Source organism: Mus caroli, unplaced genomic scaffold (genome assembly GCF_978045245.1).
Source record: "Mus caroli unplaced genomic scaffold, Mus_caroli_1 scaffold_7, whole genome shotgun sequence".
NCBI lineage: Eukaryota > Metazoa > Chordata > Mammalia > Rodentia > Muridae > Mus > Mus caroli.
This window is the reverse complement of record NW_028227262.1, coordinates 21,221,113-21,245,232: the sequence shown is the minus strand read 5'-3', so window position 1 is coordinate 21,245,232 and position 24,120 is coordinate 21,221,113. Positions and strand designations below refer to the sequence as shown.

Below are 24,120 nucleotides of genomic sequence, written 5' to 3'. Positions count from 1 at the left end.
CACCTGGAGACCACCTCTGCCTTCTCTGGCTTTGAACCTGTGTCCCTCCGAATCAGCTGAAGATGAGATGGGATGATTGATCTTTTTTTAGCCCTACCAACTAGCAGAAAGCTTGACTAACAGAGAGTAGATATCCACTGAAGGCTCATGGCGTGGGCATTTCAGAGAGAGTGCCAGTCGTAACTGACAATATATCTTGGGAAGAGTTCTTCCACCAGTCAGAACCACCGTATAATTTGGGGGACACACTTCAGCACGGAAACGCAGAAGTCCACTTCGCTGTGCAGGAGACACCAGTAGGAACACAGAAACCCAAAGCCTTTCCTTTCTCCTTTGTTCTCTCTTGGCTCATCATGTTATTATTTCCTAACACTAAATGACATTCTGAGTAAAGAAGGATTGATTTTAAGTGACCAGTGTGACTTCTGCCACTAAGCGTTCGACCATGCAATTCCCAGTTAAAAAAAGCAAACATCAAAGCATTTGACTTGTTTGGAAATCACCCAAATCTCACAGTGCACAGGTTACGGGTGTGCTTGGCTCTTACTGAAAGGATAGCGATGCACAAAACAGGTCCAGCTGTAGCTCATGTCCTTCTACAGACACAGACTGCGACAGCTTTCAGCCTTGTGCTCCTACGGAGGAAGGATGGCCTGAGGAGAGCTGGGGCCCTGTCAGGTTCTGTCTTCTCACCCACTGTCTGTGTTGGCTTCATTTGCCATGCAAACAACTAGCTCTTGCAGGAAGCAATCCATGAGGAAGATGGGGCGCAACAACCTGCTTCTCAGGATGCTGGCCCTGCCACGTGCATTAGAAGCAGCTTCTGCTTCCAGCACAGAATCTCAGGACAATTGCAATGGAACACCTTATCTTATGCGGACTCTTGGAATCCTGGGCTTGTGGCACGTGAAGCAGCAGGGAGGGATGAAATGAGTGCAAATGTGTCCCTTTCCCACATCCATGTCCCGCTGGACCATTGGGCTTTACGAATAAAACACAAGCTCAAAGGTGGCATTGTTAAGCATCTCAAGCTACCAACAGCAGAACAATGACCCAGACGGGGGCCCTTCAGAGCCCATGGCCTTGTGAGCTACCCTGGTTGCATGGCCATGAAGCTGCCTGGACCCATAATTCGGCTTTCATTGGGGTCATTTTAAGATGGTGAGCTGGCTAGTGTTATGCCAACTTGACACAAGATAGAGTCATCTGAAAAGAGGGAACCTCAACTGAGAAAATGCCTCCAGAAAATCTGGCCACTGGGCATTTTACTAATTAATTATTAATGAGAGAGGTCCCAGCCCAATGTGGGTTGTGCCTTCCCTGGGCTAGTGGTCCTGGATTCAATAGGAGAGCAGGATGAGCAAGCCATGTGGGCAAGCCAGTAAGCAGCACGCCTCCATGGCCTCTGCACCAGCTCCTGCCTCTGGGTTCCTGCTCTGAATTCCTTCAGTGATGAACAGTGATATGGAAGTATAAGCCAACTAAACCTTTTCTACCTAAGTTGCTTTGGTCATGGGGTTTCAGCACAGTAATAGTGACCCTAACTAAGGCAGGTGGTGTCCCAGTTAGGACAGAACAAACTTCCAACAGAATGGGGACATGGTGAAAGTTTTTATTTCTATGTCCAGGTCTCTGCCTTTCTGATTTCATCATTTGCATTTCTGTTATGCGTTGTGTGTTGGGGGAGGGGTGCATAAGTCCAATCCTCAATGTCACTAATACATACATACATATATACACGCACAAGAAAACACATAAATGGCTCAGAAGAAAGCCAGGTGCGGTGGCACATGTCTATAGTGCCAGCTACTCAGAAGGTTGAAGCAGCAGGATTACTGAGATTCAAGGCTAGCCTGGGCATCACAGCAAGACCTCTCTCTAAACAAAACTCCAGGAGAAAATAAGAAAGGGTAGGGATGGGGGTGAGCATTGCACACATGGTCTGAGGTTTGAAACAGACTGAGAACAACACTCTCCTCGCTCTTGGTCTTTAGGATGCTGGCTCACTATCCGAGCATGCTCACTTTTGCACCAAAGCTGAGCAGATAAGAGGGATGAAGGCTTTGTCGTCGAGCGTACATTCTTTTCATTAAAGAAAAAAGAGATGAGCAGAGAAGGGGCCGTGAAAAAGTACCACGGAACTTGAGTTTGGGGGTGATTCATAGGCACTCAGAGCCATAGAGCAGCGGACTTTCTAGAAGCTGAGGACTGCTCTGTGAGGGGGCAGAGCTGGTGAGACCAGAAGTGTGAGCAGAATCACAGGGAGGGAGGGAGGAGGGGAGGGAGGGAGGGAGGGAGGGAGGGAGGGAGGGAGGGAGGGAGGGAAATCACAGGTAAGTGGCCAGGTGCCTAGGGGCTTTCAATTGCCGCAAACCTGAAGTTCTACTCAAGTTCTCAGAGAGCAGGTACCAGTAGTAGAGTGAGCTGGGTGGGGGTGGGGTCAGGGAAGGCACCGCCTCCCTTTGTAATGCAGAAAGGACAGTGGTGCAAGCTAAGCATGGAGAAGCCACGTTATCATTGCCCGGGTTTCAAATACTTTTCTAATCACTGTATGAACTATTTGACAGATGAGACCCAGGGGAAGAGAGGTCCACACTGTTCCCGTTTCAAAGCAAAGCAGAGTGACTATAGAGGCGTAGCCTCAGATTGGCTCCTGTTGCTGGCAAAAAGGAAAGAGGCTACCATTCACCACCCAACACAGTCAGGAAGCACAGAGCTCAGGCAAGAAGATTCAAACACTTTTCTTAGGAGTTATCAAGTCCTAAGAAAATACATTTCCGGTGACTTGGGATGGAACGCCACTGTTTATTTACCAGGAGCCTTGGCAGCTTCCACGCCCGCCTCAGTGAGTGGCATCAGCAGGTTCACATCTGAGTCCCCAAGTGAACACCCAAATTGAAATTTAGACTCAAGACTGTTCTCACATTCACAACACAGACAAGCTGTCTTGCACATGTGTGTTGTGGGGAGACAGCCAGGAGGCTGGACACCTGGGATCTCTGGCTGCAGAGGAAACCCTACCTCTGGCCGTGACTCTGAACCTGCCAGATCCGGCCTTGTACTGGAGACATGGCCATTATCTTTGGTATGGGCAGGCTTGTCTGTTGCCCCTAAAAGGAAAAGCGTGTCAGCTGCCCTTAGTCTCAGGTGAGGGAGTCTTCCAACCTTTGGTTCTATGGAATCCCTTGGAACCCAGATAATCTGATGTAACATTTTTCACATGACTACAGAGTCACACACACACACACACACACCCCTCCTAGGAAGGAATGGTCTCTGGGCTAACCACTAAGCCATGGCTCCTTATTCCAGACATAAGACAGACACTACTTGGAAAACAAAGGAGAAATTGTGCAAACCCCAGTCTGGGAAGAAAGACGAGTGTCTGCATCACTGGGGCACTTTTGTCCTATGCCCAAGACTCAGAAGGGAGCGTGTGTCCATCAGGTTCACAGTAAGCAGTCCATGGGTATGCATAAGCAGAGAGTAATGTACACACAATGGAAGCCTGTGGGGACAGTCCTTCCTCCTCCCCAAAGTGCACAGAATGGATGGAGAGACTGGGAATCCCTTCCTGAAACTGGGGGAAATCTGGATCTGGTAAATCGCTACCAAGTGTTATCACCTGCTGCAGGATGTGGGTAGACAGCAGGGCACTGCTCCTGATGCTTCGCTTCAGATGCCTTAGTGCAGACTCTGCTCTTGGGGGAGTGCTGGAGAGACAGCTGGAAAGGTACACAGCAGTTACCACGTTGGAGTCACATGGACTCAGAGCATGAGGCCCCAGCAGCCAATCCACTCAGTGCCCTCAGCCCAGGACTGGGTCCAGAAAGCTATGGCAGCACTGTGAGTCCATCCGGGAGCTGCCTTTGGGGGTCGGAGGTGAGCCAGCACCAATCCCTGGGCCACTGATGCTGGGGTCTAAGCTGAGGTCTGTGCACAGGGGGCGCTGCCTAGAAGAGTCCTGAAATGTTGTGGTAAGAGAAGCCATATGCAACACACCAGAGGACACGGGGGCCGTGAAGATAGGAAATACTTGAAAGAAAACCACAGTTGGGAAGTAGAGAAGAGGTCTCCGGAGGCCGTGGGAGGGGCAGAGAAATGGGTATTTCAATGTGCCGGGCTCTCATCTTGGGTGATGAGGAAGCTCTGGAAGTGTAAAGGGTGAGAGGAAAATGCATTATGAATATATTTAATACTGTGGAATCGTGTGTGTTAAAATGGTTACCATGGTAAATTTTATATCGTGTGGATTTGACCACGATGAAAATGGGTGAAGTAAGGGTGGCTGGAGTCCAGAGATCCGCAGCAGCCGGACCATCTATAACATGAATGGCTTTCAGTGACCTCCTGGGGCCCTTCAGTTCCTGCTGCTCCTGGGGTCATCTGACTTTGGACACCTGTGCAATGATAATACTCACCAAAGAATTAGAAGACATGGTCTCTGAGCCCTAGTGCTGAGACTGTGTTGTGGTCCCAGCTTTGGGGTACATTGGAAGGAGGAGATAATGATGAGAGGAGCTTAACCTGGAGGGGTGCTCAACACCCATCTTCCAGCAGCAAAAGTACGCTTGACTTATAGTTCTGTATATTGGAGTCTACTGAAAAAGTCATTTGGAAGAACATAGTTCTAGAACACCAACTCTGTCCGGTACAGATAAAGAAACTGAGGCACAGAAAGGGAGAGATAGCACCCCAATCACTGCCAGCCAGTAGGGAACAGAGGGCATCCCTGACACACGGGCCTCGGCTTACCCACCCCAACACTGCCTTGAAGCCAGTGGAGTTCCAAGCGGGCCCCATAAAGAGTCCCTTTCCTTGGCAATCCTTTGAACCAAGGAATTCCCTCAGCCCCTCCATTCTCCCGGGTCTAGGAGTAACACAGCCCACCCTTCACCCAAGGCAAGGAGCAAGCAGCTCCTGAGGCTATGGGCTGTGAACAGTGCCCACCCTGGATGAAGAAAAGAGTGTCCTTTCTTCCAAGGAGACCTAGCTTCTTTCAGTGCAGACAACAGGGAAGTTACAAGGTATGCACATCTCTGAATGGGGTGAGCATGGGCTCTGTCTTCAGTACAAGTAGGCTGGTCTGTCAAGAGTGCTCAGAATATGAGGCAAGGCCCTAAGCTTTCTGGAGAGTGTGGTTGAAGCTCCAGATGTGCAAATCCAGCCTGCTGTGCAGCGGTTTCCCTAGGTGGGGGTCAGGGTCAGCTCCTCACCCTAAGCTCCATCTACTTCCCTGGCTGGAGCTACAGTTGCCAGCCTGGAACAGTTGCCAGGAACTGATGCAGTTGTTGGCTGGTCCTTTATGGGCTCTCTGCTATGTCCAACAGAGGCACAGGACATCAGTTAATATATGCCTGATGGTCCCTTCAGATAACCGTATTTTCAGAACTCATTTAAATGAATGTTCATGCTCCAGCCTCAGACTCAGATAGCCACTTGAGTTTGTTTAACTTAACCTCCTAAGTGGTGCCTGTAATTCCTATCCCTGGACCAGAGGAAACAGACCCCACTACTTATGAAATCCAGGCCAAAGCCTTGAGCGTGGCATTCGCTCTTATCCAGCTCCTTTTCCTATAAACTATCACCAGAATTCTCTCGTCAGCACCCCTGCAAGTACGGCTTGGCCTTGAACTTCATACACTCTGATAAAGTGATATGACTCTGCCTGGTGCCCCAGTGCTGAGGGTTTGGAGGTCAGAGACGGCCTCATTAATTCTTTTCATCCCTTTCTATCTCTACCACCTACCATGTGTGTACACATATGGGGGCCTTAGACATTCAGTGAATTAATAGACTCATTATCTAATCTCAGGGGAAACTGATACATAAATAACTACTCAGTGCTAAGTGAGGAGAAGCCTGAGGCAGGGCAGTAAAAGGGGGGGGCAGGTTCCCAAGATGCTCACTGAGGAGGATGCAAAGGGGGCGCTAGGATGTAAGGACAAGGGATGACATTGGATGGGTAGGTGGAGGGTCCCTTCAAAAGGAGGCCTGAGAGGGGGTGGGTGTGGCAGGGAAAACTAATAACTTTATTTTGAATGGACTGTGGCCCTGGGTGAACCTGGATGTCAGCAAGCTCCAGTAGCTGTCCCGAAGTTTCCCTGAACGGAACTATATTTAGTCATGGTCCTTGAAGGTAGAAGGTTCAAGAGCATCACATGGCTTCTGGAGGGGGTACTTTATGCTGTGTGCTCTCATGCTGTAGACAGAAGGGTAAGGGGAGGTGAGGGACAGTGAGCAAGAGGAAGCCCAATCTTGTTTCATAACAAACCACAGGAGACAATTAGGCCATCCTGTGAGAGTGCCATTAATGGGCTCTTATCTGGCTCTCTCTCTCTCTCTCTCCTCTGCCCTGCCCTGCCCTGCCCTGCCCTGCCCTGCCCTGCTCTATTGAAGATTAAGCTTCTAATACATAATCGTTGGGGCCATCTTCCAATCATGGCAATTACGGCTCATTGAAGACACTCAAGAGAAATCAAAAGACAATGAGACCATGAAGCCAGTGAGGCCGTCTCTTAGTCACTGATCTATTGCTGTGAAGAGACACCATGACCACAGCAACTCATAAAATGAAGCATTTAGTTGGGGTTGACTTATAGTTTCAGGGGCTCGGTCCATTATCATCATGGCAGGGAGCATGGCAGCATGCAGACAGGCGCTAGGGAGACCTATACATCTACCTGAGACCTGTACATCCTGATGTAAAGGCAGCAGGCACCAGATACACACTGGGCCCATGTTGGCTTTTGAAACCTTAAAGCCCACCTCCAGTGACACACTTCCTCTAACAAGGCCCCACCTCCTAATCCTTCTAATCCTTCTCAAACAGTGCCACTTATTGATGAATCAGCATTCAAACATAGGATCTATGGGAGCCGTTCTCGTTCAAACCATCACAGGCCATATCAGTGCTCACCAGTGATGGTGTTTCAGAAGGAAGATGTAGTCGGGGATGTGGCTTGGTGGCTTTAACGCAAGTCCAGCATCATGAAGCTCAGGGTCCAATTTCCAGCAAACATACAAAAAGAAGGGACGGTTTGGGAAATGAAGGTGGGCCAGTGTCTCAATTTCATGGAGAAGGCTGAAAGTCACCTCTTTTCTTGGCAGTTAGAAGTGACTTTGAGAAATATGGAGAGGTGCCCATCAGACAGTAGAGGGTTCAGAATGTCTGGGTGAGGGAATGACCTCAGACCTAAGTGGCAAAAGGAGGGTTAATCTTTCTTGTCAACATGGCTGGACTTAGACTCACCTAGGAGACTTGCCTCTGAGTGTGCCTTTGATGATGTTTCCAGAAAGGTTTAACTGATGAGGGGGAAATTCACCCTTGAATGTGGGCTTCACCATTCAATGGGCTTAAGTCCTGGACTGAATAAATGAGAGAAAAAAGAAAAAGGAAGCCAGCTATACACCAGCCCCCCTCCCTCCCTCCTTTCCTCCCTGCCTCATGATTGTGGATACTGCATGACCAATCGCCCCATACTTCTGCCACCATGTCTTTCCCACCATGATGGAGTCTATCCTTCAAACTTTGAACCAAAACAGCCCTGTCTTTCTTAAGTTGCTTTGGTCATATATTTTATCATAGCAACAGGAAAAGTGATATGTCATCGAATAACTAGAGGGAGACAGGTCCTGGGAGCACATGGGAGGCCAGAGATATAGGGAGCACTGGGAGTAGACACAGCATTGAACCTGACCTCACACCCGCTGTCGTCTTTCTAAGGGAGGTCAGGTTCCCCTCGTCCAGAGGCAGAGCTATGGCAGAATTTCATTTCTTCTTTTCTGAGAGAGACATTAACCAGAGAAGACTGACTCCCAGAGAAGCAATCCAGGGAGAAAAACAATACTGAACTGCTGAACCAAAACACAGCAGGACAGTAGCTTGAAACATAAATTGTCTCCCAGGTAGCAGTCCAGGATGGGTCGGCAGCTCCACTGCACAGTCATTATAGATCCTGATCACACAGTTTCATTTCGTTCCCTGTCATGCAAGGGACACTGTGTGTGCCGAGACCAGCTGCACCAGCATCAGCTGGACACAATGTTCACTGCCTGCCTCAAGACTTTGAATGATATTTCTAGGGGAGGCTCCAGCTCCCAGTGGTGTCATGGTGGCAGTTGTGTGGTTTTTACCGTTCTGGGGACTGAGACACACGCCCAGCTCTCCTTGTGTTACCGCACAACTCCTGAACCCTCTCTATATGGTCCTTGTTACAGTCCTTAAGCTGCACCCACAGCAAATGCTGGGGAAGTCCGGGACGCCGAAGGCTCACCACCAGGAGCTCTGAAGGCAGTGTTGACTACAATGGCAGGATGTAGCTTGGGCTTCGGAGGGGACTTGATGACTGTGGATTTCAGAGCAATACATAGTTGGAAAAACCCACCAAGGTGGAAAAGATGGAGTGGAAAGATAGAGGCTTGGGGAGTATGGGAGATTGCAGACAGATGGCGTGACACTGAAGCGATGAGCCTGCATTTAGCATCCACCCAGGACATTTTTTTTAAGTGAACAGAACATTACTGATAATTACAATAGCAAGACAATAGGCACCACTGGGATTGTCCAGACACAGTATGTGTAAACATGACATTGGGTGAGAATATAGAAACATGTCACCTGCTAAAACTGCCTGAGCACCTTCAGCTTGCTAACCCTGTGACCTCTGTCTGACCTCAGTGGCCCTCTCTGCATCTGTGGCAGGAGACGGTTCTAATGCCCATCTCCTGGGGTGCCTGTGAGCCCTGAAGAGGTTTACTTATGACAGACTCTGAGTCACACCCAGTGTGTCATGTGAGAGGGCTGCTGCGCACCTCTATCAGGGATGTAGAAATGATCCGAGATAACCGCGATCAAAGCACTTGAAAGGGACACTTTTGCCCCTACTCAGTAAGGGAGGCCGTCCTTGTAGTCCAATACATAAGAAAGCTACAGCTTGGCATCACAGAGAGAGCTGCACACAGGACTGGGGCCAGAGGCTGGGTGTTCTTCAGCCTCCTTAAGTCACAGGGGTTGGGGAAGGTGACATAAGCACCGAGATAGATGTCACCATCTGCATTTGATGACCGCGTGCCCACCATGATGGCCAAAGCCATGTGGGTGGCACCTGCTGGAGCCCTGGCTGTAAGTCACCCAGGCTGCAGCCTGCCTTTCAGCACCCACACATGTAGAGTGTGTGCTTCCTGCTCTCAGGTTGGAAGCCATCACTGCTATCTTCCTACTTGTTTTAAAAAGACTTTCCTGCCCATACCAGTGTACTTCGCTAAATAAAGGTCTTGGCTTCTTGTAAGGGGATGATAATGGTCAGCTGGGAGCAGTGTCTCTCTAGTAACCATCTTTCTGGTCAGAGGCACTAGTAGCAAGATGGACACCGGAAGAGAGGACCTGGGCCTAGCAGACACAGACAGTATGTTACTTGGGGTAACCCAGATGCTGTAACTGGGGTCTAGAATGTTCCCAAAGGCCTCTGAGAAGAGGTCTCAGCCCCCAAGGTGGTGTTATTGGGAGGGGCTGATACCTTCAAGAGGTGGAGTCTAATGTAAGAAAGTTAGGTCACTGGGATGTGTCCTTAAAGGGGCTATTGAGACCCTGTCCCCACACTGTGTTTCCTGCCACCATAAGGTCAATAGACCTGTGTCCCCCTCCACCAGAGGCCCAGAGTGACAGTGCCTAGCCGCTGTGTGCATTGAAACCCCCGAAACCATGAGCTAAAATTAACCTTTCCTCTTTTAAGTTGACTTTTCCCTGGCATTTTTGTCACAGCAACTAAGGTTTGACACACCACCCACTTTCCACTGTGTTCTTGCTTTCTCCCTGGAGGCTGTTGGCCACTATCATGAGGGGAGAAAGGGGGCAGAGGCAGAGAGCAGGGTTTGGATGGCTGTGAGTATGGCAGAATGACCTCTGGAGACTGCTGCAGCTGAGACAAGTCTACTTTATTGTGTCAGGGATAGGGTGTATATGGGTGTTTTCAGGGGTACCGGTGGAAAGGGCTAATTGGTCATGTCATCAAGCGATCAGGAAGCACTGACTGCATATAGTACAGCACCTAATTATCATGTGGGCAGGAAGCCAGAGCGAGACGTGTGCTGAGTGCTGCAGCTTGCAGAGAGCTCTGTACAAGGTGATATTTCAGACAAGGCCAGCGACCTGTGTTCAAAGGCAGGCAGAGAGAGGGAAGTCCCACTGATAAAGAGGGACTTTTGCACTGATAAAGAGTCCCATTTTGCATCCAGCTCAGAAAGCTGTCTGGTCATGGGGATTGCTACCTTAATAGCAAGGTTCCCCGACATCCCACCATCCTTCGTTGAGGAAGGCCTTCAAGATCCAGATTCAATCATCCCTTGAACATTTCAGGACATGAAGTTCTTGCAAGTTCTCCAGTCCATTCAATCCTCAAAACTACCCAGAAAGGAGACAGAACTGGCCCAGCACCATCTCCAATTTACAAAGCAGGACGCTGAGGCCCTGGAGGCCATTCGGCTTGCCAAGGATCACAGTGCTGGAGGTGACAGCTGGTGCTCACACCCAATGATTAGTGCTGTTCTTGTGTATGTTTATTCACTGACACTTGTCATATGTGTCAGGAAGTTCCTGCTTCAAAGATCAGACTACAGTTTTTTAAAGGAAAAAAGTCAGAACCACTTAGCAGAAAGGGACAGCAAACAGAACCTGAGGAGACTGTGTGTGCACATGCATGTGCGCACATGTATATTTCACATGTGTGTATATATGAATCTGTATGTACTTGTGTGTATACACTGAGTGTGCATGTGTGCATATGTGTGCACACATGTGTGTATGTGTATATGTGTGCTTATGTGTGTGTCAGTGTGTGTGTATACATATATATATATGCATGCTTGTGTAAATGCTTATGTGTATGTATGTATCTGCATTCATGTAGACACATGTATGTGTACTTTTGTAAGTATGTGAGTGTGTGTGATGTGTGTGTATACAGTGTGTGCATATAGGTATATATATATATATATATATATATATGCACATGTATGCATATACATGTGTATATATGTATACGTGTGTGTGTGTGTGTGTGTGTGTGTGTGTGTGTGTGTGTGTGTGTCTAGGTCTATCTCAGTGTGTATGTGTGTTGCATGTGCATATTCATGTGGAACCTGATGGGAGCACACAGCTAAAAACAGGGCAGGGGGTGGATTCCCACATATAACACACGTTGGTGCTGCAAATGAGGCCAAATAAGTCCCATCCTGTCCTTACTTAGGAAAGCATCAAAGAGGACTTAGAGACTAAGTATTCTTACTGCCAGGATCTTAATTCTAGGTCCACCTACAGCACCATCCACGAGACTCTATAGTTAGCAATCAACCCTTAGTCTGATCCAAACAGTGGCCCACATCCATCCACGTGTATGCAGGAGCTAACATCAACACTCTGACAAAGTAGTGCCTCCCCAGAGACTCAAGCTCATGCCTACATGCCTCACTGTGGAGTTCACAACCAGAGGATTCCAACTCTCCAGCTCAGGCAGCCAGAAACAAGGAAGTGCTCAATCTGGAAGGTTCTATGAGCATCGGCAGTTCCTTTGTAGTTCATGGACTGCCATCTTAACTCGGGGCTGCTGCCTCCTATGGACCCAAGTGCAGTCTACACCCAAGACAGACGCCATGATCTTACCTCTCACATGAGATCATCCAGCTGAAGGAATCGGAAAACAAAAGTTAGAGCTACAGGAGACAGGTCAAGACACACTGCCCTGCCAAGGCTCACCCTCAGCATCCCACCAGGGGACTGAGCAGCAAATTAGGGACACACAGGGACCCTCAGCTTAGCTTCCCTCTCTAGTCCTCAGTCATAACTGCCAATCAGGAGTGGGGATCTTCTGTGGACCTCAAAACCACAGCATGACCTGTGGCTCCTCCTGGTATCCAGGGCTTGGCTTCAGTTCTCAGTGAAACAGACAGACTGGGAAAGTGGCTCCATAGAGAAAAAAAGACCCTGCTGTGAAAGCCTGAAGTCCTGGGTTCAGATCCCCAGAACCCACATAAAAAAGAAACAGAAAATAGCGTGTGGGTCTGTAATCTCAGCACGGTCCTACCGGGAATGGGAGGCAGAGGCAAGAGAGCTGCTGGAAGTTTGAGGGCCAGAGATAATAAATAAGAGCCCCGTCCTTGTCTCCAAAAACAGGTAGAAAGAGCATCAATACCTAAAGTTGTCCTTTTACCTACACACAGAAGCACCACACACAAGCGCTCACACACAAGCACACATACATGCACACACACATCTAAGCACACACACATACAAGTGCACACACACATGCACACACATGTCTAAGCTCTCTCTCTCTCTCTCTCTCTCTCTCTCTCTCTCTCTCTCACACACACACACACACACACACACACACACACACACACATCCAAGGATCATGTGGTTCCTTCCAAACACCCCTGCAGCTCTCAGCTCTGAAATGACTGAGAGCCCTCCCAGCTTCTTGACCTTGTCAGAACCATTCCTGACTCCACCAGGACAGCAGGCCCATCTGGGCTCCACCTATGGCTTCTCGTCTTCTGAGCTCTTTGAGACCCGTTTCCTGGGAATGGGGGTTGGAGGGGCAGGCTTGCAGATGAGAGAGCAAGAGTCGTCCCCAAGTCTTTCAACTGGTGACATTATATATCCAGTCCTCAGGAATGGCCCAGAACATGACTTCTGCTCTTCCTTTTCTAAGAAGGCCTGTGGCACTGCTGGTTAAAGATGCAGATAAATTAACTTTGGGACAGAATTTGACCATGACTACCTCCCATGCAATTGAAGGGGTACTAAAGCAGCCTCCTGACTGATGGCTCAGTAATGCCCACTTGACTCAGTATCAGACTTCACTGAATAACCCAGGCTGAGTTACTCTCCAGCCATCTGTTTCCCTGAACCCCTCGACTCTCCTACCCAATCCTGACTTGGACCACCCACTCCATCAATGTGATGAGGTTCTGGCTCAATGACATAGTACCCAACCTGATTTGAAGGACTCTCTTCTGCTGGAGGCAGAGCAGACCTGGTTTATGGATGGGAGCAGCTTTATCCATGAGGGTCAGAGGAAAGCAGGGGTGTCAGTGGCTACAGAAACAGAGGTAATCTGGGCTTCCTTCAGGCACTTCAGCTCACAGAGCTGAACTGATAGCACTAACACAGGCCCTCATCATGGGGAAAGGACTGGCTGTTAACATCTACATGGACAACCGATGTGCATCTGCAACTGCTCGTGTGCATGAAGCCATTTACCAGAAAAGAGGACTCCTCGCAGCAGAAAGAAAAACTATCAAAATTAAAGATGAAATTCTACAACTCCTTAAAGCCCTCTGGCTGCCAAAAAATGGCAATCATTCATTGTCCAGGGCATCAGAAAAGAATGGCACCAGTAGCTAGAGGTAACAATCTGACTGACAAAGCTGACAAGGAGGTAGGTAGCCTTACAGGAAACAGCCATCTCTGTGCAGGCCACCATCCTACCTGAACCACTCAATTCCAATCTGCCAAAGCAACTGGTCTATACAGAAGAGATTAAATAGGCTACAAACCAGCCCAGGAGTCAATGTCTAGCGGTCAGGTGGCAGTGGACTGAAGGTAAGCTAATAATACCTACCTCTTTCACAAGAACCATTTTCAGAAAAATTCAGAGTCACCCAGATGGGCATCAGAAGAATGGCAGATGCGGTCAGACAATCCAAAGTAACTTTCAAGGATATACAGAGTACTCTTGAGGATATAGTGACAAACTGTAAAGCTTGCCAACTGACCAATACCCAGAAATCCCAAACATCCAGGCTCCCTCCCTCTCAACTGTGCTGCCTAGGGAGGTGAAACCTCCATCACCAGAAGTTGGGGATGGAGGGTGTTAAAAGAAGATCTTATCACAGTTTCCCGACAAGGAGACAGCTCCAAAGTTCTGCTCAGGATCACTGACAAGGTAGAACAAGCCAAGGGATAAGAAATCGGAAAATCTTGGCGCCTCCGGTTCCACATTATCCAGGGTTACAATCCCAGGTTGCTCTTTACACTCAAACTCCTAATAAGGCAAGTCATCCTCGACAGTCGGCCCAGGTCGGATTCTAGCACCGCCTAAACCAGTATTAGTCTCAGCATCTTCTAGACCAACATCCAATGGCAGAGCTCCTCTGTTCTACAACTCCCTGCTGAACAACGGGACCATTGCCATCGTCCATTCCAAATGCTTTATCCCCCCACAGAACAGGCATGGTGGGCCTGTTCAACAGGACTGACCCCTTGTGTGAACTGGGAGATTCTTAATTCTTCTACCCCAGATGGGTTCTGTATCTTGGTTCAATGAATGTCTTGCGTAACCATAGAAAACAGTGCTGAGAGCATTCATAGGACAAACTTGGGGAGGCCTTATGAGACAGAAGAGAGAAGCTATCTCTTTAATCTTCACATTGATTCTGGGGGCAGGACTAGCTGGAGCCAGCACTGGAATTCCAGGAAAAGAACTATATCAATTTAAAGGCAGACATAGATGAAGAAGATATCCAGTGCCTAGAAAGGTCCATTTCCCACCTGGAGTATAATGTAGATGCTCTAGCTGAAGTGGTGTTACAAAACAGGTGGAGATTAGACTTAGTGTTCCTGCAGCAGGGAGGGCTTACATGAGGAGTGCTGCTTCTATGTCAACCATTCTGGTGTTATTCATGAGTTATTGGCTAAGGTCAGGGAAAGCCTGGACAGGTGTCGAAGAGAATGGGAAGAATCCAGAAGTTGGGACCATTCATTATTTGATTTTCCCCCTTGGCTAACAACTCTTATTTCCACCCTTATAGGACCCGTAGTCATTCTTTCACTTCTCCTTACCTTCAGACTGTGTATTCTAAACAAGCTTTTACAATATATTAAACAGAGACTGAGAACTACTCAATTAATGGTAATGAGATCTCATTATCAACAAATTACCACAAAAAATCCAGACCTCTGGGAGCCCAAGATTGGCCTCCAAAGAAACGAGTAACTGGGGAATGATGAAGGGATTAAAGTAGCAGAATAAACTCCATTTTGTTTTTCAGACTTGGTTTAAGTTGACTTGTCCTCAGAGTAACGTGGATCCTACTCTTGAGTTCTGAGAAAACCCGTGAAATGTTCTTGGCAGTTGCAAATAGATATAGCAGCTGTGGCCAGCCAATAATAACAGGGTGGGTCAAGAAAACATAAGTTGTTCCTAAGCCAAGAAACTCCTTTTAGATGTGTGGTCCCTCCTGGGGGTGCCACAAGATGCTTGAACCAATCAGCCTAAAGGCTAACATTCCTTTACCCTCTCACCCAATCATGTAACGCCAAGGCTTGGAAGTCCCCATTTGTGGTTTTTCCCTTTATAAACCCCATCCCCCTAGACTTCAGGGCCACTCTCCTATCTAGCTGCATCAGGAAGGTTTGTGGTCCAAGCTCGGGCTTGAATAAAGACTCCCGTGTGCTTGCAATGGAGTTGTGGTCCCTGGTGGTCTCTTAGGGGGTTCCCATGATCTGGGCATAACACTGGCACAGGCTGGCACGTGCCTTGGTCTTCACTGTTTGCCCTATCAGAACAGAGACAAAGTAGCTGCGATTTATTACACATTCACACATGTGGCTTAAAGAAACTCCCAAGTCTGCTGGAGGTGACCAGCTTAGGGACAGTGTAGCAGCTCCAAAATGATCACAGCCCCAAGTTCTTTGAACATGCTACCTTGGTCTTTTGTTTGGGAAACAAAGTGGCTACTTGAAGTCCATCTGTAACATCAGTATGCCAGGCAACCAGAAGGACAGGATAAAGAAAGCTATAGCCTTTCTCACTTTAAGGCTGAGTCTGGCTTTGACAGAGACAAAGACTGGTGCTTCTTGATGGCAGCGGGACTGATCTATCAGAATGATGTCACAGCTCCAAATCTGTATGTACTCCGTAGCATAGTTGGGACATATGTGACCTGAAAAGCAGTAGAGTTAGAGAGGAGCTTGACAAATTCCATATCAATGCAGGAGTCTGTGGAAACCTCCAATAACCAGCAACAAAACTAGCACAAAATCAGGAACAAGGTGACCTCACTGACCTCTAAAAACTGATCCATGTTCTTTCCAAGTACAAGAGAACCCCTTCACCACCCCCCCACACACACACACAAAACCAGTGCCTTCGAGAAACTGAACTGAAGCCGAATGTGGTGGCACACTCCTTTAATCCCAGGACTTAAGCAGGCAAAGCTCTGTGAATTCAAGGCCAGCCTGGTCTACAAATCAAGTTCCAGGAAAGTCAAACTGCTCTGCCCCCTCTGCTCTCATACTCTCTGCCTGCCACCGTAACCAGACCTCACAGAAAGAGAGGCTGGGATATAGCAGCACACCCCAAGGGGCAAAGTCCCCGGCTAAAACTGAAAAGAGTCGTTTTCAAGAGAACAGAGTGTGTACATTTCCCAAGCTGTCTCCATCCAGGAAGTACTGCAAAGCCTCCTTGCTTTGTGTTCCTGCACAGAGAGGTTAAGTAACTTGCCACAGCCTTGGAGTAGAGGCTACCTGCTGTGGCATGTACCTACTGAGAATCAAAGAGGGTCGATGCCCAGCGGGTCTTCTGGAGCTCCACTGATTTCACAGCTCTCACGCCATCCATCCAGGGGTCAGAACAAGACAAGGTGGTGCTGAGTCAGAGATGGGGCATCTGGGGAACGGAATGAGGATCTCATACACCATTTACCGAGCACATACTATGTACCTAAGCCTAGTTAGACCCTGAGCCCAGAGGATCCCACAGATCTTTCTGAGCATCCCACACACAACAGGGCTATCCTCATCTGTGTGCTTACAGGTGAGGATGCTGGGTGGGAGGGCATTGGCTTGCCCACAGCACACAGTGGGGACTGGAAGCTAGCAGTCAGCATGCAGTCTCCCAACTTCTTCTGGCAGAGTCACTAGTGAAATGGACCTGCTTCCTCCTCTGGGAGCTGGAAGTTGGGGACAAGTGAGGTGGCCCTGGGAGATCAAGGTCCCTTCCAGACAGATGCTTGTGCACAGTGACACAGGTAGAGGTCAGAGATCCTGCTCAGATCTGCAGCTTTGCCAAGCATGTGAGTGTGCCTGAGCAAACATGATAAGGTATGTGTGCATGTGCGTGGATAAGGTATGTGTGCATGTGCGTGGATAAGAAACATGTCCTAATCCTTCTCACAGATTCCTGCAGTGCATAATCAGCCCCAGATTCGGGTAAAGAGAAAACTCTCTGGCCCTCGAGAACACTCTGCTGAGACAGCATGGCTCTTAGGTACCTGGGATCTCAGCGAAGACCACTGGGTAGAAGCCACAGAGTCAGGTTTCATGTCCAAACAACAACAAAAAAAGACCCTGGCAGCTTTCAGAAATGCTCAGAGTGTCATAAAAAAAAAGAAAGAAAGAAAGAAAGAAAGAAAGAAAGAAAGAAAGAAAGAAAGAAAGAAAGAAAGAAAGAAAGAAAGAAAGAAACATGTCCTGCGATGGGGAAGAAAAAAAGGACCCTAGACACCTTGTGTCATAATAACAAAACTAAGATCCAGAAGTCTAGGAAATTCTACCAAGATCACCCTGCCTTAGGTAGTACTTCTTCACCTAGGGTCCAAGTTACACATGTACATTGTGAGTCTCAGCCTCGAACCCACTGAAAAACACTGGCTAAGCCTTTCAGGTGCTGGGTTGGGAAGGACACCAAGGATCCCTGTGGTATCCCTTACTCAGCATGGTCATGTCCTCCACAGGTCCAGCCACCATGGCACACTGCAAATCAGAGCAGGATGACTGGCTGCTGGCCCACCTGAAATACCTGCTCTTCATCTTCAACTTCTTCTTCTGGGTAAGTGCAGGCTAGGGCACACCCCTCCCCACACCCACAGTCTGGCCATACTCACTTTTGGGTCACTTCCAAGGTTGGCTTCTCCCAAGCTGATGACCACACAGGGGCCCATCGTGCCCTGCTGCTCAGAGCCAGCCCCGCCCTGGCTATGAAGATGGGAAGAATCCAGGTTCTCTTGGAGTCCAGGACACCACATGTAGACTGAACTGTGTGCAGCCTCATCTCTCTTCCCTGCCACCAGCACACCATGCCCATGTTATCATGACTGCCAAAATGATGTCCTCTCCCCACTGAAACCTACCGTGGGTTTGGTCTCAGGGCTGCATTGAGACAGGAATGGTCTCTATGGCACCTGACACAAGTTTCCCACAGCAGTGTGGCCTCTGCTTCCCAGAGGTGATTGATTACCTGGCTATTAGGAACACAATACAATCAGTCCCCAGACAGCCAGTAGAGATGTCACCTTTTATTCCAATTTACTTATTAAGATGATGCCTCGCTCTGTAGCCCAGGCTGGCTTTGAACTGGTGACCTTCCCGCCTCACTCTCCCACCTGCTAGGCTTATAGAGGCTTGCCACCACATCTGGTGTTTGTTGATTGTATGTTTCATATTGTGGTCTCACTGGATGTGGGAAAGAGGGCAGGTTTGTATCATCAGGGATCCTGGCAGCTGTGGGTGCTGTGGCTCAGGACACCTTAGCTTAGATCTCTGAGTCTGTTTCCTTAGCTATAATTTGGAGATCACCCCTAGCCTCTAAGCCTGAAAGTGCTCCCAAAATATCATCCCGATGAGGCAGGGCTAGCCTCCAGGTACCAGGGAAGGGATAATTACAACACCCCCCCACACACACACACACACACTCAGACACATACAAACACAGACATGCACACATACACACCACATATACACACATACACACACAAAGAGACACACAGACACCCACATGTACACACACATACACTCAACACACATACTCACACACACACTCATACACACATACACACACTCACACACACATACCAACACACACTTCACATACATACATACACACACATACATACCACACACACTCACACCACACACACACAAACACACACACACACACACTGAAACACAGAGGAACCAAAGAGTCACACTGGCCTCAAGCTCCTTCCTGGGCAAGACAGCAACCCAGGATGGGTTTCAAAGCCTAGGAAAATCTGACAGCATCAGATACTACGTGTTAAAATGATAGACACAACGTTTGCTTAAATATGTTTTTTGCAAAGTTCCTGTGATCAAAAAAATAAAGCAACTTGCTCTGATCTTCCCAGGAAAGTGTTTTCTGGAACAGGGATGCCCAGGGGTACAGATCCTGGATAATTAAGCTCTGGGGCTGAGGACTGACAACTAGGCCACATGCATAGATCTGACCCTCAGATAAATCACTCAGGGTGTTTAGAATTCTTGCCAAGCTTTCATTCTCCCTCCCTCCCTCCCTCTTCCTCTTTTCCTCCCTCCCTCCCTTCTTCCCTCCCTCCCTCCTTCTCTTCCTTCCTTTTTCTGATTTTTTTTCCCTTTTAAGGTTTTGTGTTTCTTTTAAGTTTTTATTTGTTTGTTTTCTGAGACAAGGTCTCACACCAACCCAGGCTGTCCCCAGACTTGTGGCAATCCTCTTAACCTTAACCTTCACCATGTCTGGGGCAAGGGTTCTTTTTTTTTTTGAGATTTATTTATTTTATGTATATGAGTACACTGTAGCTGTAGAGATGGTTGTGAGCCTTCATGTGGTTGTTGGGAATTAAATTTAGAACCTCTGCTCACTCCAATCAACCCTGCTCACCTAGACACAAAGATTTATCTATTATTATAAATAAGTACACTGTAGATGTCTTCAGACACACCAGAAGAGGACATCAGATCTCATTACAGATTGTTGTGAGCCACCATGTGGTTGCTGGGATTTGAACTCAGGACCTTCGGAAGAATGGTCAGTGCTCTTACCTGCTGAGCCATCTCACCAGCCCAAGGGGTCAAGTTTTTTGTTATTGTTGTTGTTAAGACTTTTTCCTGACCATACAAGTCTGTGGCCACTCCAGATAATCTCCAAAGATTGACAAGTATCAGACAATGAATGCCCCACATCTTACTAGTGGGTTCCAAGGAGCCTCAGTCCACAGAGGCGTAAACCAGCAGGTTGGTACTTGAAGTTCTATACCGAGAAGTCCATGACCCAGGGCCATACTCAGATCCCTCAAATTGAGCAGAATTACCAGAGAGATATAAAGAGAATATCTCTCCTCCCCACAGAGAAGGTCCCCTCCTATTGGAGACCCCCCAAAGTCCAATTGTTGTGACTTATCTGAACCTGGTCATAAGACAGAGAAGTGTCTGCATGCCTCCCATAGGGTCACCACAGCTCTGCCATCCCTGAAGAACTACAATGGGGGGCAATGGGGGAGGGGGTGTTTTTCCACATCCTCCAGTCTGCTGTCCACTGCACCTCCAATACAGAAGCTGACACAGAGCACAGCCCAGCCACCCAGGCTGGAAGTTCAGTAAAACACAAAGTCCTGCTACACTAATATAAAGCGCGAGTGAGTGTAGGTCCACACTGCAGGGCTCTGCCAAAAGCCAGCATGGAGCAACAAGCCCAGGATGCCAACCTGGTGGTCAGGATGCCCAGCACTGAAAGGCTGCATAGACGCTCCTGGGACATTCCATTCAACTCCAGCCCTCAGTGTCACTAGTACCCATATTGTGTAGATGGGGACCTCGCTCACAAAGTTCAGTCATTGACGGTTGTCTTTGTTACGTTTCCATTGCTTTGAATAGACAACATGAACAAGGAAACTTACAGAAGAAAGGGTTTATTTGGGATTTACAGTTTCAGAGGGTGAGTCCATGACTATCATGGTGTGGAGTATGGCAGCAGGCAGACAGGCATAGCGCTGGAGATGCTGGAGCAGTTGCTGAATGCTTACATCCTGGACCCCACGCATGAGGCAGAGAGACTAACTGGGAATGGATGGGCTTTTGAAATGGCTATCCATTTTAAAACAGGTTTTAAAAATCCATCCCCAGGGACAGACCTCCTCCAACAAGGCCACACCTCCTAATCCTTCCTAAGTAGTTCCACCAACTGAGGAACAAGTATTGAAACAGATGAGCCTGTGGGAGACATTCTTATCAAACCCCATCAACAATCCAGCTGCTAGGCAATTCACTTTCACATATATATATATATATATATATATATATATATATATATATATATATTGTATGTGTGTGTGTGTGTGTGTGTGTGTGTGTGTGAAATGCATATATGAAATCTATATAATCCAGGGTGATCACCATCTCTTCAGCAGTTTCCTCCATTCCTACCAGGGCACTTACAGCTTCTGGCATCATGACTTGCATAGAAAACAAGGACTGTTCACAGGAAACATTGCTTCTGAAGCTAACCTTGTCTGCATGGGACGTGACACCCTCTGAGACCTTTCTGTTTTGTCAATAGCACTGCCATCATTACATGCAGGTCACAGTCCTGAGTGGGTCACATTCCCTTATCTGAGAAAAGCAGAGCAGACCCCATTCTACTCTCACTGGGCAGGCCTCAGGAGCTACCTACCCCAGCCCATGTCACCAGGTCCCCCAGTGACATTTGGATTAGCTCTGGCCAGGGATCACAGATGCCACCATTGACATATCTCCTGGGTGACTCTGAAAAGCAAACATGCCCCGCTTCTCTGTGTGGCTGCCAAAGAGACACTTTCCCTCCCCCTCTTCCTAACACAGCTCCCATCATCCCTCTGTTCTCTAATTTATTATTTTAATTAGCTGCTTGGCTGTGTCAATAATCAAAACATCCCCAACCTCCCAGAAGCTCTGCCAGGGTATGGGAGAAGCCTGGGAATGCTACCTCAGCTCACAGCCTGTCCTGCCTTGAGGGGCCACCCAGAATTTGATGCTACAATTGGAGACCCCACTTAGAGAAACATAGGCAACTGAGAAGATGTCCAAGTGAGTCAGAGCACTTGCTGCGCAAAGAAGGAGGTCCTGAGTTTAAATCCATAACACTTACATGCAAAACCAGCCGGGGAGGCAGGGTGGAAACAAGAGGATTACTGAGCTTGCTGGCTGCAGGCTAGCTCCAGGTTCAATGAGAGATCCTGTCTTGTGGGAACAAGGGAGGAGTAGAGCATCCCTGTCCTCCTGTGGCCTCTGAGTATGTGTGGGCTTGTGGGCTTGTATACCTTCACACACACACACACACACACACACACACACACACACACACAGAGACAGAGACTGAGACAGAGACAGAGACAGTGAGGGAAACAGAGAGAGACAGAGAAAGACAGAGAAAGAGACACACACACACAGAGACAGAGAGACAGACAGAGAGAGACACATAGACAAACAGGGACTCAGGCTGAGACTGGGAGCAGAAACGTGGAAGACTTGAGCACCACCCGCAGGGGAGATCGGAGAAAGCCCCCTCTTTAGTCTCTCTCTTGAGATCCAGCCGTTTACAGCTGCCCAGTCCCACAGAGCCTCAGAGTGGAAGGCTGGCTAGCTGAGGGTGCTTCGTCTAAGCAGCTATGAGAAAGCCATCTCCTGTACTCCAGGCAGGACGCCTCAGTGATGTAGCTGTTTGGGTCTTGGGTGGAATTGCCCCTTTGGTCTGGCATCAGGCTCCTGTTTGGGGAGACTTGTTCACATCTCACAATGCAGCAGTATCAAATGGAACAGTGTGCGTGATTCCTGGATCTCTACACCACTCTATCAGTAGCCAACTGTGTGACCATAATAAATGTCACTTCAACCTGGACCCTAACTCCTCCCTCTAAACTATGAAATATTCTTTTTCTCTTCCTTTCTTTCTTCTTCCATCTTTTCCTCCCCACCTTACTTTCTCCCCTCCTTCCATGATTCTTTTCTTCCTCCCCTAAGAACATTACCTGTACTCCAGCACTCTCCACAGTGTTCCAGGGTAAATGAAGATTAAGAGGCATGCTTCCCAAAGAGAAGATATCCAAGTATCCAAGGAGACTAACCCAATTTGTCTCCTCAGCCTGGTCCTAACCCCTCTACAAGAAAAATAGCCAGCAAACAGGGGCAAGAAACATTCATTGTTGCCCCAGGAGTCTGGCAGGCAGAGACTGATGTGGTCACAGCTCCTCACCTAAGCTCCTGCATGCCAGGAGGAGGTAGGCAGGGCATTATCAGAAAAAAAAAAATAGAGTACAGAGCTCTCCTGCAGAACTGGAAATAGGTGCACGCTTGCAACAGGCTTGGAAGAAGTTAACTGGAATAATTAGCATAAGAAGGATGGGGAGGAGGGAGGGACGAGAAACGGGTACCTGATGAGTGGCAGTACAGTGTGTCCGGATACATGCTGTCATATATGTCACCTAATCATATATGTCTTACCAGGCATCCAGCCCCTATCACCTTGACCAAGTCCACAGTCTTGTTCACTGGCACAGCCTTACTTCAGGAGCATTGGCCATGAGTTCAAGAGCAGTAGCCATGAGCTTAGAACATGGATCAGGAGTTGGCAAAGCACTTGCCATGCAAGCGTGAGGACCTGGGTTCAGATCCCCAGGACCCATGGAAAGCCAATCACAGTAGAGCACGGTCTGCAGTCCCATTACTCCTACATCAAGAGCAGGAGACAGAGACAGGAGAATCCCCTGAAGCCTGAGGGCCAGTTAGCCCGGTGTAGGCAGTGGCAAACCAGAGACCCTGCCTGTCTCAGCAAAGTGGGAGAAGACCAATGTCTGACCCAAGGTTGGCCTCTTGCCTCTAGCCTCACGCTGAGGAACCACACTCGCAAATAGGCACACACACACACACACACACACACACACAAAGATTAAGAATAATACAATAGAAGATAAAGAGTAAACACTTCCTAAAAGGCTCTTAGAGCCAGGCTATGAGATAGGGAAACCTACCGAAGTGAGGGAAATATTTAAAGGCCTCCATGCAATTGCAGGAGAGTCTGGGCTCTGTATGAGGGTGGTGTGCAGTTCAGTAAGGGGCCCAGCCCACCTCTGGGTAGAAGGAGCTCGAGGATGATATGGGACCGGAGCCAAGGTGGACCTTACAGTGAGGATAGTGACGTGAGTCTAACAGCAGGGGGAATCACCATGCAGACATCACAGAGAGACATCGGTGCTCTTGCAAAGACTGATGGGTACACGGGTGGTGGTAGCATTGAGGAAGCTGCCCAGGGACCACTCATGAATGAGGAGCGTGGACCTGAGTGGGTCAGCCTTTCCACCTAACCCCAAACCTTT

General features: G+C 48.4%; 1 protein-coding gene across 2 annotated transcripts in view; it reads left to right on the top strand.

The window, feature by feature from the left end:
* Tspan11 (tetraspanin 11) overlaps nt 1–24,120 on the top strand; it is a 61,684-nt gene that overhangs the window by 3,753 nt on the left and 33,811 nt on the right. For both annotated transcript variants that reach the window (XM_021165506.3, XM_085839868.1), the window contains one exon: nt 17,737–17,831. In XM_021165506.3, coding sequence (XP_021021165.1) covers nt 17,748–17,831 — 84 coding nt within the window. In that variant the 5' untranslated portion in view covers nt 17,737–17,747. The remainder of the gene's footprint in view (nt 1–17,736; nt 17,832–24,120) is intronic.